Source organism: Eublepharis macularius, chromosome 7 (genome assembly GCF_028583425.1).
Source record: "Eublepharis macularius isolate TG4126 chromosome 7, MPM_Emac_v1.0, whole genome shotgun sequence".
Taxonomy (NCBI): Eukaryota; Metazoa; Chordata; class Lepidosauria; order Squamata; family Eublepharidae; genus Eublepharis; species Eublepharis macularius.
In genome coordinates, this window is record NC_072796.1 from 20,793,101 (window position 1) to 20,805,185 (window position 12,085).

At 41.9% G+C, this 12,085-nt stretch overlaps 1 protein-coding gene across 1 annotated transcript in view; it reads right to left on the reverse strand.

Annotated features, from left to right (window-relative positions):
• MYO10 (myosin X) overlaps positions 1–12,085 on the reverse strand; it is a 226,595-nt gene that overhangs the window by 116,686 nt on the left and 97,824 nt on the right. The window contains exon 3 of the mRNA XM_054984586.1: positions 8,989–9,147. Within this exon, the coding sequence (XP_054840561.1) occupies positions 8,989–9,147 (159 nt within the window). The remainder of the gene's footprint in view (positions 1–8,988; positions 9,148–12,085) is intronic.

Here is a 12,085-nt window from a genome sequence, read left to right on the forward strand (position 1 = left end):
TTTAAAATGTTTCTAGCCTTCCTTGTTTCAAGAAATGTGAAACGGACAGTTTTGCAACCATTAGTGGAAAAAATAAGACCCCCCCCCCCCCACGCACACTTTTAATTCATCGGCAAACTTTATTTTTTAGATTATTTTATTATTTTTTAAAGAAATAAAGAGTACCTCTGAACGGCTTGGCATCCCCAGTGTTAATGCAAATTATATCAAGTGCACAAAACTAGCTATGGCTGTCAAACAATTTGATTTCATTCTTGGTAGGCAAACGGGCTGATCTTATTCCACTGATACGGAAGAACGTAGTAGATTTTATATGTATGGTACCAGCCCCAGATGAATCTCACTTCGCCAAGAGATTTCTCAGCACTAACAGTGCAATCTTAAACACAGTTATCCCCTTCCAAGTCAACGGGCTTAGAAAAGTGTAACTCCGTTTAAGATTGTACTTTAAGTATATAACTAGAAGACAGAAAGACAGGAATGGAGACATCTGCTATGAATTTGGTTGAGTGATTTTGACCCACTGTCACAACCACTGTACAATGCAAAGATATTTCTGTCAGAATTTGACTTCCTTGCTTCACCCCTTTGCTGCAAAAAGCAAGAAGCAGAAGCCCGTGGTCTGCAGCAGGAGGAAGGAATTGGTAAAAAAAACAAACTCTCCCCCTAGTTTGTGAAAACTCTCCTGTAGATCCAAGCCAGTGCATTTCTCATAATGCACAAAGGATTGTGTACGCTTTTTTTCTTCTGAACTATGTGCACTGGGAAGCAGCAACTACCACCTTCTCAAAGGATACGGGGAAGACTCTCATAGAGCAAGGTCCTCCACACATAAAGGGAAGGTGCTTCCCAAGACAGATACTAACCTACCTGGTGGATCAAACACCATACAACATGGCCCAAATCTTAAAGACACCTGAACTGAAGAAAAAGCTTTTGATATAGCCTGATTCCGCACATGTTGGATAATGCACTTTCAATGCACTTTATCAATCGTTTGAGGTGGATTTTTTGTTCCACACACCAAAAAATCCATTCCAAATGATCTATAAAGAGGATTGGAAGTGCATTATCCAACGTGTGCGGAATCACTCATAGATTCATATTTGATCCAGATGATTATTGATAATTCAAGCAGTGGATAACAGTAAAGATAGGATTTGGATGATTATATGATGTAGTTACACTTTTTGTGCATAGGTTTGAGTTTACTATCTGAAATAAATTTTAAAAGAAAAGGCTTGATACACTTCTCTTTGAGAAATCAGGGGAGTGACACAGGACATGCTTTTTGATAAAATAAGATTTTTATTTCAGCTACAGATAAATAAGTAGCTGTTGAACAGTTTTTAAATGTATGCAAGGGATATGGGAAGGTTCTCGCCACTGCGCTTTAAAATATTTAATATAAGAACAACAACAACATTCAATTTATATACAGCCCTTCAGGACAACTTAATGCCACATTCAGAGGAACTTACAAAGTGTGTTATTATTATCCCCACAATAATCGCCCTGTGAGGTGGGTGGGGCTGAGAGAGCTCTGAGAGCGCTGTGACTGACCCAAAGTCACCCAGCTGGCTTCAAGTGGAGGAGTGGGGAATCAAACCCAGCTCTCCAGATTAGAGTCCTGCCATTCTTAACCACTAAACCAAACTGGCTCTCCCATTTACATGCTGTCTTATCCCATAAAAGCCTACTAACTATTCACATTACAAATTTCCAGTAGATTAAAATGAAATATTGAGATACTAAAGTTCTAAAACAAGCTCATATTCAACCGAAGGGCCCTTCAAAATCATCCTGCCTCACAAAATTTTTAAAAGAGAACTTACAGCAGTTACTTCATTGGCCAGCCCATTCCATAAGGCCAATTTCCTGGCACAGAAACTGCATTCAGCTAGGCTGACACTGTCCCAGCTTCTTTCAGAGAGGGTACGAAGTGCAGGCTCTGGTGGATGACAGCCTTAAGCTCCATCCAAGCTGACATAGGGAGAAGAGGCCCTTCAAACATCTGATCTCTTTGCATGGCAAAAGCATCCAGCATTCTCTGTTGAGCCAATACCTAGACCATGGCTACTAGGCTAGTATATAAAAACCTAACAGATTAGGGGAGGAAAAGACCTCTTGACCTGAACTTCTAAAGCATTTCAGGAATTTCCTGGCAAAAAATCTAAGGCTGTGTGAAACAATGCATTGCTTCATTGATCATTTATTGATGAAGGCTCTATTTGTCAACTGTATTTACACTGCCATAGCCAGTCTTCCACTGAGTTTAAAAGTCCCCGTCATGTTCTTTTAGTTAATTGTCCTGACACTGTTCCATCACAGTTAGAACTAGATTTCAGGAGCTTGTGTGTGTGAAAAAGGGCAGGCTGTTCACTGCAAGGTGCCTAGCAGTGCAATCCGAGCCCCGGGGAGTTACGCCTTGCTCAATCCTTATGCTTTGTTTCAGCATCGTTTTCAGCGCTGAATGGGATTTCTGGGTGTATTCAAATTGCTGCAGTCCATACAGTAACAATGCCACCGGGTAAGTTCAAGCCACTGATTTTATCAACTCGCTCTGTGTAATCCACCTTGACTGTCAGTGAGAAAGATGGACTATAAATAACATAAATAAATATGCACGGGGGGGGGGGGAATCTTTGGGCAGTAAAGCTAGACAGAAACATCTTTTATAATTAGATGGATCAATAAAGCAAAGGGATACCTAGCTAACAGTGCAACATTGATTTCATTGAGCTCAGAATGGAGTAAGTCTAGTTAGGATTGCCCTGTAAATCTAATGAAATCTTTTAAAACATAAAGCTGGAACAGACTCCCAAGGGTCATCTAGTCCCCCTGCACAATGCAGCTAACCAGCTAACCACCTCTCCCCTCTCACCTCTAACCACCTAACAGCTAACCACCTCTCCCCCAGAATCCCCTGCTCAATGCCCAGAGGAAGGCAAAAAGCTTCCAGGATACCCTGCCCATCTGGCCTGGAGGAAAACTCCTTCCCCACCCCAAAGTGGCAATCGGCAGTACTCTGGGCATATTAAGAAAGGGTCATGAAACCTGAGCGCCGGCTCATCCTTTCCGGCCCTCCCTCTCACTGTCTGCCTAAGTTCATACTGAGTTACAGAATCAGCATTGCTGACAGACGGCCATCTAGTCTCTGCTTAAAAACCTCCAAAGGAGGAGGTTCAACTAATTATTCTAACACTGCAAATGATAACTGAAGTTCCACTGCAGTTCCTAGGTTATCCAACATGAAAATCAGAACAAGAGTTCTTGCATAGAATTTTCAAATAAAATTATGAATTAAGAAAGAAGCAAAATACCCACAAAATGGCAGGAACACATTCAGAAATGTGGCTGTTAAAGAGGCCTTTAACGAACTGGACTACTAAATGCTACCTCACCGCCATTCCCTCTTTTCTTCACTGTCCCCTTGCATAGGTCGCCAGGCCTGGTAGTTGGTGGTAGCAGAGACATGGGTCTCTCAGTGGCACATGCGCAACGACATCACTTCCAGGAAAAATGTGACACTACACAGTACACCCTCCAAAGCAGCCACTTTCTCCAGAACTGATCTCTGTGGTCTGGAGATCAGTTGTAATTTTGGGAAGTCTCCAGGCTCCACCTGGAGGCTGGCAACTCTAATTTCCAAATTGTCTGATGTCAAATGAATTTCCTGTTTGCTTTCTAGGAACAATCAGCTTTCGTTCCAGTGCAACTGGGCAAACGGTCCGCTCTGAGCTGTAGATCACACTTTGGCTTATATGTAGGGTTCCCAGGTTCCCACTGGTGGTGGGCAAACTCCCGGGGATTTGCCCCCTTGTCCGCTGATTGCCCAGTGATCAGAGGGAGGGGGCAAGCTCCTGAAGGTTGCCTGCCCGTGGGAACGTTCCCACACTTCATTTGGGGGCTGATTAGGGACCCAAATGGGTCGAATCGGCCCCGTGCAGAGCACAGGAGCACTTGAGTGGCTGTTATAGTGATATCACTTCCGGAAGATACGTCATCACACCAGCTCCAGATAAGTGCCAGGGTCTCTACCCTCCTGACAGAGGTGAGGGGTACCTGGCAACCCTACCTACATGGCATTTAAAAAACAGATTTTCAAGACAGTTTGACAACCTATTAATTTAGGTGACTTCTCAGACTACTATAATTATGAAAAGAGTTGTGAAAAGAGGCACAGGACCCATATCTATCGAGTAATTTTTTAATCATTTCTTTTGTCCAAGGAGCCTAGAGCACAAAGGCACAGAAGCCTGAATAGCCCACCTATCTTCCTTCGGCTTTCTCCTCACTAGGCCCGGCAAAAAAAGTATACAGAGAAAAGGCAACCTTTAGGAAAGAATACATCACCTCCAAAAGCAGAAGAAATCTCTCACCGCCTCTTTGCTGAGATGAATCAACTCTCGTTGACATGAATCATTACAGCACTCTTTAGAAAATCCCTTAATATGTAGCCAATACAAAACATAAAGAGATCTGACTACTTCAGAGAACTAAAACACACACACACACACACAGACAAACGTACTGGTTGTGTTTAAAAGGTTAAAATTGTTAAATAAGGGTACAGTTCTGGCACTAAATCATGTAGGATTCATGTGCAAGTTCAGATATTTATTTAATGGTTTTATTTTTAGTTCCCGCTCACCATTTTTAAATAGCTCCCTTTCATTCCATTCTGACCTTCTTTCAACTCGTATTTGTCAGAAACAGTTGACAGTCTGGGATATGTGGGAGGTTGCTCCAGCCCCGAGCCAACTCCAACACCATAATTTGAATGCCCGTTCCCGTAGGTACATCTGAAGTATGTTTATGTGGTTTTAAGGGCTCCTCTCCAATACTTTCCACGTAAGCCAAAGCTGTTCTAGGAAAGGACAACCTCAACAGTGCTTAGGACATGGCAACCCCCCTGCCCCTCATATGATAAATCTACCCACATAACCACCATGCCACTGTCCCATCTAATTTTGGATTTTGAATTCCAATTCAAGTAGAAATTACAGTGTAATTTTACTATGAGCACTTATCTTTGCCCTCTAGATGATGCATTTAACCATCAGTCACGTTTTCAAACATAGATGGCTTCGAATTATGTCCTAATTCAGCATTCCAGGGCAAGCTATGGCAGTTGAGTCTCAAAGACTCCACAGAATCATCCAGTTAAAAATGCAAAAATCAAGATTTCATTGTTCCTCTCAAACTAAATTAAAAATCACACAAAGTTCCAATATGATTCAAAGGTTTTTTTGTGTGTGTATGTGTGTGTATAAAATAGATCAGACTTTAAATGCTGTCTTTTGGAATGCTATCTCATTCTTTAAATTCCACAGGAGTTAAAAGAATGAATTAGTGACAAGAACTTAGGGATTCCCCCCTGCTGCCTGCCAGCTGATAGTTTAAAGGGCCCTTTCCTGACACGTGCAAGGGGCAGGGCCCTTTAAACACCCCACAAACTGACCTTCCCAATGTCCAATGCCCACCAAATTTGCAGGGGACATAGTCCACACTGTCCTCTGAAGACACCCCAAGTTTCAGAGAGATTGCACCCCGGGAAAGGTATGATCCACGGGTCTCCTCGTTGGTTGACATTTTCTCTTCACAGTGGCAAAAACGGGACTCTCTGCTGGAAGTACTTTGAAGGGTTAAAGCCAGAAGGAAAGCCAGAAGGAGTTCAGAGTTCAGTCCCTCCCTGCCTCCGGTTGCCAAGGGGATTGATTGCAGCAGGTGCCAAACTGGCTTGCCAAACTGCCAACGAAGGAGGCTGGCAACGACCACCTGTTCGTTTAGGATGGGGCCTCACAAACAGCTTGTTCGAGAACAGCAGATTAGGCTGTTCATTGGTTTTTTCTGTTTGTAATGCTGTTCATGCCCATGTCTACTTAGGAGCACAAAATGAAGCTATCATCTAGTCATGGCTGGGGACATTATAGCACCTTCAAGAGATTACGAAGGGCAGCCCAGGGGCTTAAGAACAAGGGACTCCTGAGGAAAAGAAGATTGGGAAAGAAGGTTGGGATAGGAAGCGCTTAGATAATATGAGGCTGGAAATAAAATCTGGAAGAAAGAATGGGCAGAAAAGAGAGGAACACTTCATAAGGACCTGAAGTTCACAAACCAATTTGAAATAATAATTCTATCTTTGGCTGCCAGTCTGTGGTATAGATTTTAATTCACTGTGCTACCACAGGCTGAACTCATGTGTACATCTTTGTGTCCAGGAATTAGAATTCCCAGAAGTAGAAAAAACAAATAAAAGAGGACTGGCAAATGTTTAATGTGAAGTCAAATGTGTCTCAATTAAATTTAATTTTTTACCCCATCGTGCTCTCTTAACCTAAGTAATTTCCACAGGAAGTTCAAAACTTTGCATTGGGTTTTGCATCATGACTGTATTATTGTATCATGGCTGTACTTTGACTATATTATTCAGAAACCTGAAGCACTAATGTATGGCCAGAAATATTTTAAATAATAAAACACAATCTCAACTTATAAAAAGTGATGGGCAAGGAATTCGTTTCTAGAACTTGTCAATTTCTTGTCACTTCTTCCTCCATGACTAGCCCACAGACCCTGCTTTCGGTGTGTGTTGGGGGGGGGTCTCACCAAAAGCTGAAAGGACACCTTCAGAATCAAACACAGGGATGGGTGACCATGAAAAGTCATTGAAAATTAAAGAGATTTCAATTCCCGTCTGGAAAGTGGCCCCAAGTTCCCAACCTTTGGTGAAGGAGATGAATTTTGGTATCTTCCAGTATTACAATTCTTTGTTGTATTAATCTTGACATATCAAGTAGGGCTGTTCGGCACATGATGATTAAAGGCTGGCCATGGGAAGGGCGGAATTATTGTTATTATTTGCATTATTATGACACTAAAGGCAAAATTTACAGCTCAACCATTATTCATAACTCTTTAGCGACAAGGCTACATCAGCTCCCATAAAATCAACACAGGACAAACCATTTGTTTTTATAAACTGTATCTGAAGGCAACCAGCAGGAGGGTTGGGAATGGAGACATGAGGGGGCAACACAGGCGTAGCTGGCTCTCGGAATCACAAAAAAGGAGTTCCTGGAGATTCCCAGAGCTGCCTGCCCTCTCTTGGGGGGTTTCCCCAGAACTGACATCATCACACATGCAATGCTGTCAGGATTTTTTTTTTTAAACTGAAGTGGTGGTGATCAACAGGAACTTGGGGTAGGGGATCTCCTGCTTCCACTGAGGGCTTAGCAGCCCTATTGCAACCCTTCTCCAAGATCTTATCAGTCCCCCTCCTCATGAAATTAGATCCCATAGTTGTCACATTCATATATTATTTCTCCCTCTCCAAGTTCCATTGCTTATGTTTGGTTGTCGGCAATGGGATCCAAGTAATGGTTCCACCACAATCCTCTTTAAACTGATTCTGTTGACAGAAAATGGTTGCTGGAAAGCCTGTGTATAACAGGTTAATGGGAGGGTAATCCTTCCTTGAACTGAAGAATCAAAAATTGTTATTTTTTTTCATGCAATGGGAGCCTACAATCTAGCGTGAGTTTGTGGCCCTAACGTTCCACTGCTCATGTGCACAAACACTTCAGTGAGCTGTCCCTTTCTTAAGCTAGCCGTTCGGCATATTGCCTGAACCAACACTTTGTTTCGATGAGCAGATTTAGCATCAGCAGCTCACTGCAAGCCCAGTTTTAAATGGGGCACTCTGAAAAGGTAGATGTAATTTCATCAGTTGAAATAATCAACTGGCAGGTCTGCTTGTTTCCTTTTATTGTTTTTAAAAAGCACACATAAAGCAAGTTAAAGCCTGCAAAAATCACTAACCACCACCACCACCACCAAGAAACCAACTGGTAAAAAAACCACCTAATTCCTGAGTTTACATCTAAGGTAAATGAACATGAAAGAAAATTGTTTCTGTGATGTTGTGATATAGTCATCCAGAGATGAATTGGCTTGTAAATACTATTCATTAATATACATTTCTGAACAGACCTTGACAAAAGAAAAGAATTGGCAGGAAACAGCATTTTGCTAGCAGCTTTATAAAATCTAGAGAGAAAATGGTTTAGGTCAAATTTCTTCCCGTCTCAAACGGCTTACAAAATTGCCAGCACTGCTCCTGAGAATGTTCCAAATACAACTCCACAAAGCGCAGACAAGGATTAATGTTCAGGAGTGAGCAGCATTCCACTATGTAATTTCGCTTCACTTGACATGGCCGGAAGACAGAAACCTTCTTCTTTACTGCAGGTAAGAACATCCCACCTCCACCCCTGTTCTTCCAGGACATCAACACCCCCACAGGGCCCTAACTACAATGTGCCAGCAACCAAGAAGATGTGTGCTGTCTTCTACTCCCTGCTAAACAAGCAGATGTGCATGTACACATACAACCTGCCATTTCTTCCATCCTTCCATAGTTGGTGTGCCACCTGGTTAGCCAGGACGAGCAGAGAGGTCTGTGTAACCATTCTTTTCTTTTTTTGGTCAAACCTATTTAGTTGGCTTACAAAATTCTGAATTTTGCCTTTATAGCTTTTGAAAGCTGCTTCGGGCTGTTCAAATTCCCCAGACTGGCTCAATATGGACTTGAATGCAGTTGACTCCAGTCTACTGACTTCACTGCCTATCTAGCTCAGTTTAGGATCCCTCCAGACTTTAAACTTGGGATCTCCCTTAACTGTTCCTGTATACCCTGAGCTGCCCTGGTTCCAGGGTGGGGGAATGCTCAAATCTCTCTCTTGAAATGCCCAGAGCCCTGGTATATAAATTAAATATCACATCACATTTCTTTGGCATAGGGATACAAAAATAACTCTTCTGATTTTTGTAACTTCGGGGCGAATATTTCCAACTATTTTTGTGAGGGGAAGAGCTTTGAAAACAGAGAAAAAAATATGATCACTCATGCAATAGATTTATTTCCCATTCTGAAATATTTGTGTGGGACATCTTCTTCCACCCCCCTGCTGAAAACAAACTTACATAAATTTTGTTTTGCTGATATCGCTGGAATAGATTGTGCATGATGGCGCCCTCATGAAGATCTACCAATGCTGCCATGTCCTCCAGACCATCTGTGCTTGTGGGCTGCATAGCTGTTACTTTTTGGTGTGTGATTGAACGCTGTTTGTAAGTATATACCTAGAAAAAGGAAACAGGCCATTAAAAACTGGTCATCCCCACAAATGTTATATTCTCAATTTTGTCTGGGAAATGTATTATTTCCTTTCCAGGAACAAGACCACAGATAATCTCATAGCTGTACACCAAGCAAATGTTAGCACATGATCATCTTTGCCAACTGCTAAGAGAACTAGTTACGGAAGAGTAACCTGTACCTACCAACTTCCCCTTGTCCAATGCAATCCCAAGTCTTTGAAAACTATTTCTTAAGAAAGAATAATTACTCTAACAAGTTGTACTCAAGAAAACAGAAACAATTTTATGCTTCCAGGACTATTCAGCCTCCACTGCACCTTTATGCTGGATGGAAGCGGGTGTAGGCCATGAGTTTCTGAGTTATGCTTTCCTTTTTTCTCAAAGTAGTGCTTGCGTGGAGCCATTAACACAAGATGGTTGTGGATGGGGACTGGGGTCTTTCACGTAAAACGGAAAGTCATCCAAATGGATGGCTAGCCATTGTACTTACTGTAGAGCCAGTGTGAGGACACTGAGATAATGGACCAAACACTTTTGCCTCTATCTTTTCAGAGTTTCCTGGAAACCATTCCATTTACTTTCCAGAACTTCTGCTCTCCATTGTTCACCCCCCCCCCCCTTTTTTTAGGGTTGCCGATGTACTCTTTTTCACAGGACTATCTTCTTCCTTTTTTGAGACCCGTCCTCCGAATGCGTCAGTAAAACTGATTGAAGTGGATGTGGAGGCTCGATTCCAGAGCAGTCACAGGTAGGGTTGCCAAGTTGGGAAATTCCTTGAGATCTGGTGACAGAGCACGGGGAGGGTGGAGTCCGGGGAAGGGAGTGGCAACCCAAAAGGATGACCATGTAGGGACAGTGCAATTAACCATCTAGCACTGATTTTGTTCTAATCACAGGTGCGTTCTTAAGAAACTCATCTTATCTTACATCTGGTAATCAGGTATATACCCTTTCTAAATACAGAAGTCGCCTTTCTAACTGTCCCGATTAATATCCTTGGCTCGAAGCCCTGCTCCATGTAGTTTTAAAAAAATCACTTTATTCTAGTTAACCATAGTTAAATCTTGTGGCATTAAGTTCCATAGGTTAATTATGATTGGTGTGAAATAGTAGTTCTTTTGGTCTTAAAACATGCTGCTTAACAATTTTGTTGTCTCACTGTGGTTTGCAGACTATGAAGACAGTTGTGTATAAAACTGACGTTACACGAGACAGCCTATGCATAACAGAACCACTGCAAGTAATTTCCAGAGACCTTCAAATCATTTTCTTAATTAGCTCCTTAAATTCCTTTTCCGTTGTATATGTATGTATATATGAGTTGCTGTTTTTAGGTACAGAACCAGCGCTGCTCGGCAATCTCCTTCAATGGTAACTTAATTCTTGCTTAACGGTTTTGAAATTCAAACTCCACAGTAACTGAAGAAGTTTTATTAAGATGGAACATGAAAAAAAAATCTTCCCCCGCTTCAAAGTTACAAAGCTTTATTCTGATTTAAGGATTGTGATAACTAGCAAATCTATTCAAAATCTTCACAATTGCCAATATTCTAAAGGGGGGGGGGGAGGCTACAAGTTTTCAAAAATGGGTCAAAGATATCCCTTGTAAAATCATAAAATGATTAAAAGAAGCATTTTTTAACTGTTGGATGGAATACAGCCAAGCTGCTGCCCATAAAAAAGAGAGAATCCCAATAAATCAGTGAAATAAACTGGTAGAAGAATTCATTTTTATTTCTTTATTTGATCACATTTCTAGACCGCCCTCCCCGTCAGACAGGCTCAGGGCGGTTTAACAACAGTTTAAAACAGTAAAAACATTATAAACATTAGAGTGGGTTGTTACACAAACTACTCAACAGAATGCTAACTTCCAAGGATGAAAATCTACGAGCACAGCAAACCAGGGGGAAAGCACATGCTTTTGACACTGGGTCAAGAGAAGAATGGCCAGTTATTCTCCCATTTTGGCAAGAGGTCTTTTCTGCCATTACTGCATCCCTCTACTCTGAGAACAGAAATATGTTTCAGGATTGTGTGTGTACTTCTCACTTGCACATTAATGTCTAAATTGAGATATACTTGAACATAAGATCTGCCTTACAATGGATACTGCACTCAAGGAAAGGTTTGGGAGGCTATAAAAAGATTTTATTTTTTTTACAGTATACCCTGTCTTTCTGCTTTCATAAGGGCCACCAAGGTGGCTAACCAACTAAAACATACATAATAAAACCAAGATGACACAATCCTCTGTTCTAGTTTACATTGCAAAATTTAACTTGCTTTTTCACCTACACAAGTGCCTATGGTAGACTTCAAAACTGTGTACACAGTTTCCCCACATCCATATTTAACTTTGTTCAGTTGCTACCTCAGTTGACAGAAGATGAGTTAATCTGGGAGCTTTTTACTACAGCCAACGGGTAAGAAAATACGGTGATCAAAGGACAAGACGCCCGGCACAGTGGCACCGAAACACTACTGGTCTACCGTAAGACCTCAAGAAACAGTACACCCCAAAATCCAGCCATCTAGGAATCAGAAAAAAAGTAATGCCTACACAATTGGATACGGGGTCTCCTAAGCAGCATAGCAGAGTGTTTCAGTTCCATGCAGAAACCCAGGAAACAAGAGGGACAAGTCCAGAAGCTTTACTTCAGGCACTAGAAAGAAAGAACATACGTCATGCTGGCACCACAACCGCTGTAACTATGAACTATGGGGGAGGAAGGGATGAGGAGAGATTCACGTGCCAAGTTTTCCAGAGCCAAAGCCAGGCTGCACTACATGGATCAGTCTTGCTGTAGATTGCTGAAAGCTGAGCTGCAGGAAAATTATGAGCAGATTTCTGAGTGGGGAAAAGTAAGAGACTAACATCCTCGCCCCCTGAAGGCTGCCGACATTCTTTCTGTCTGAC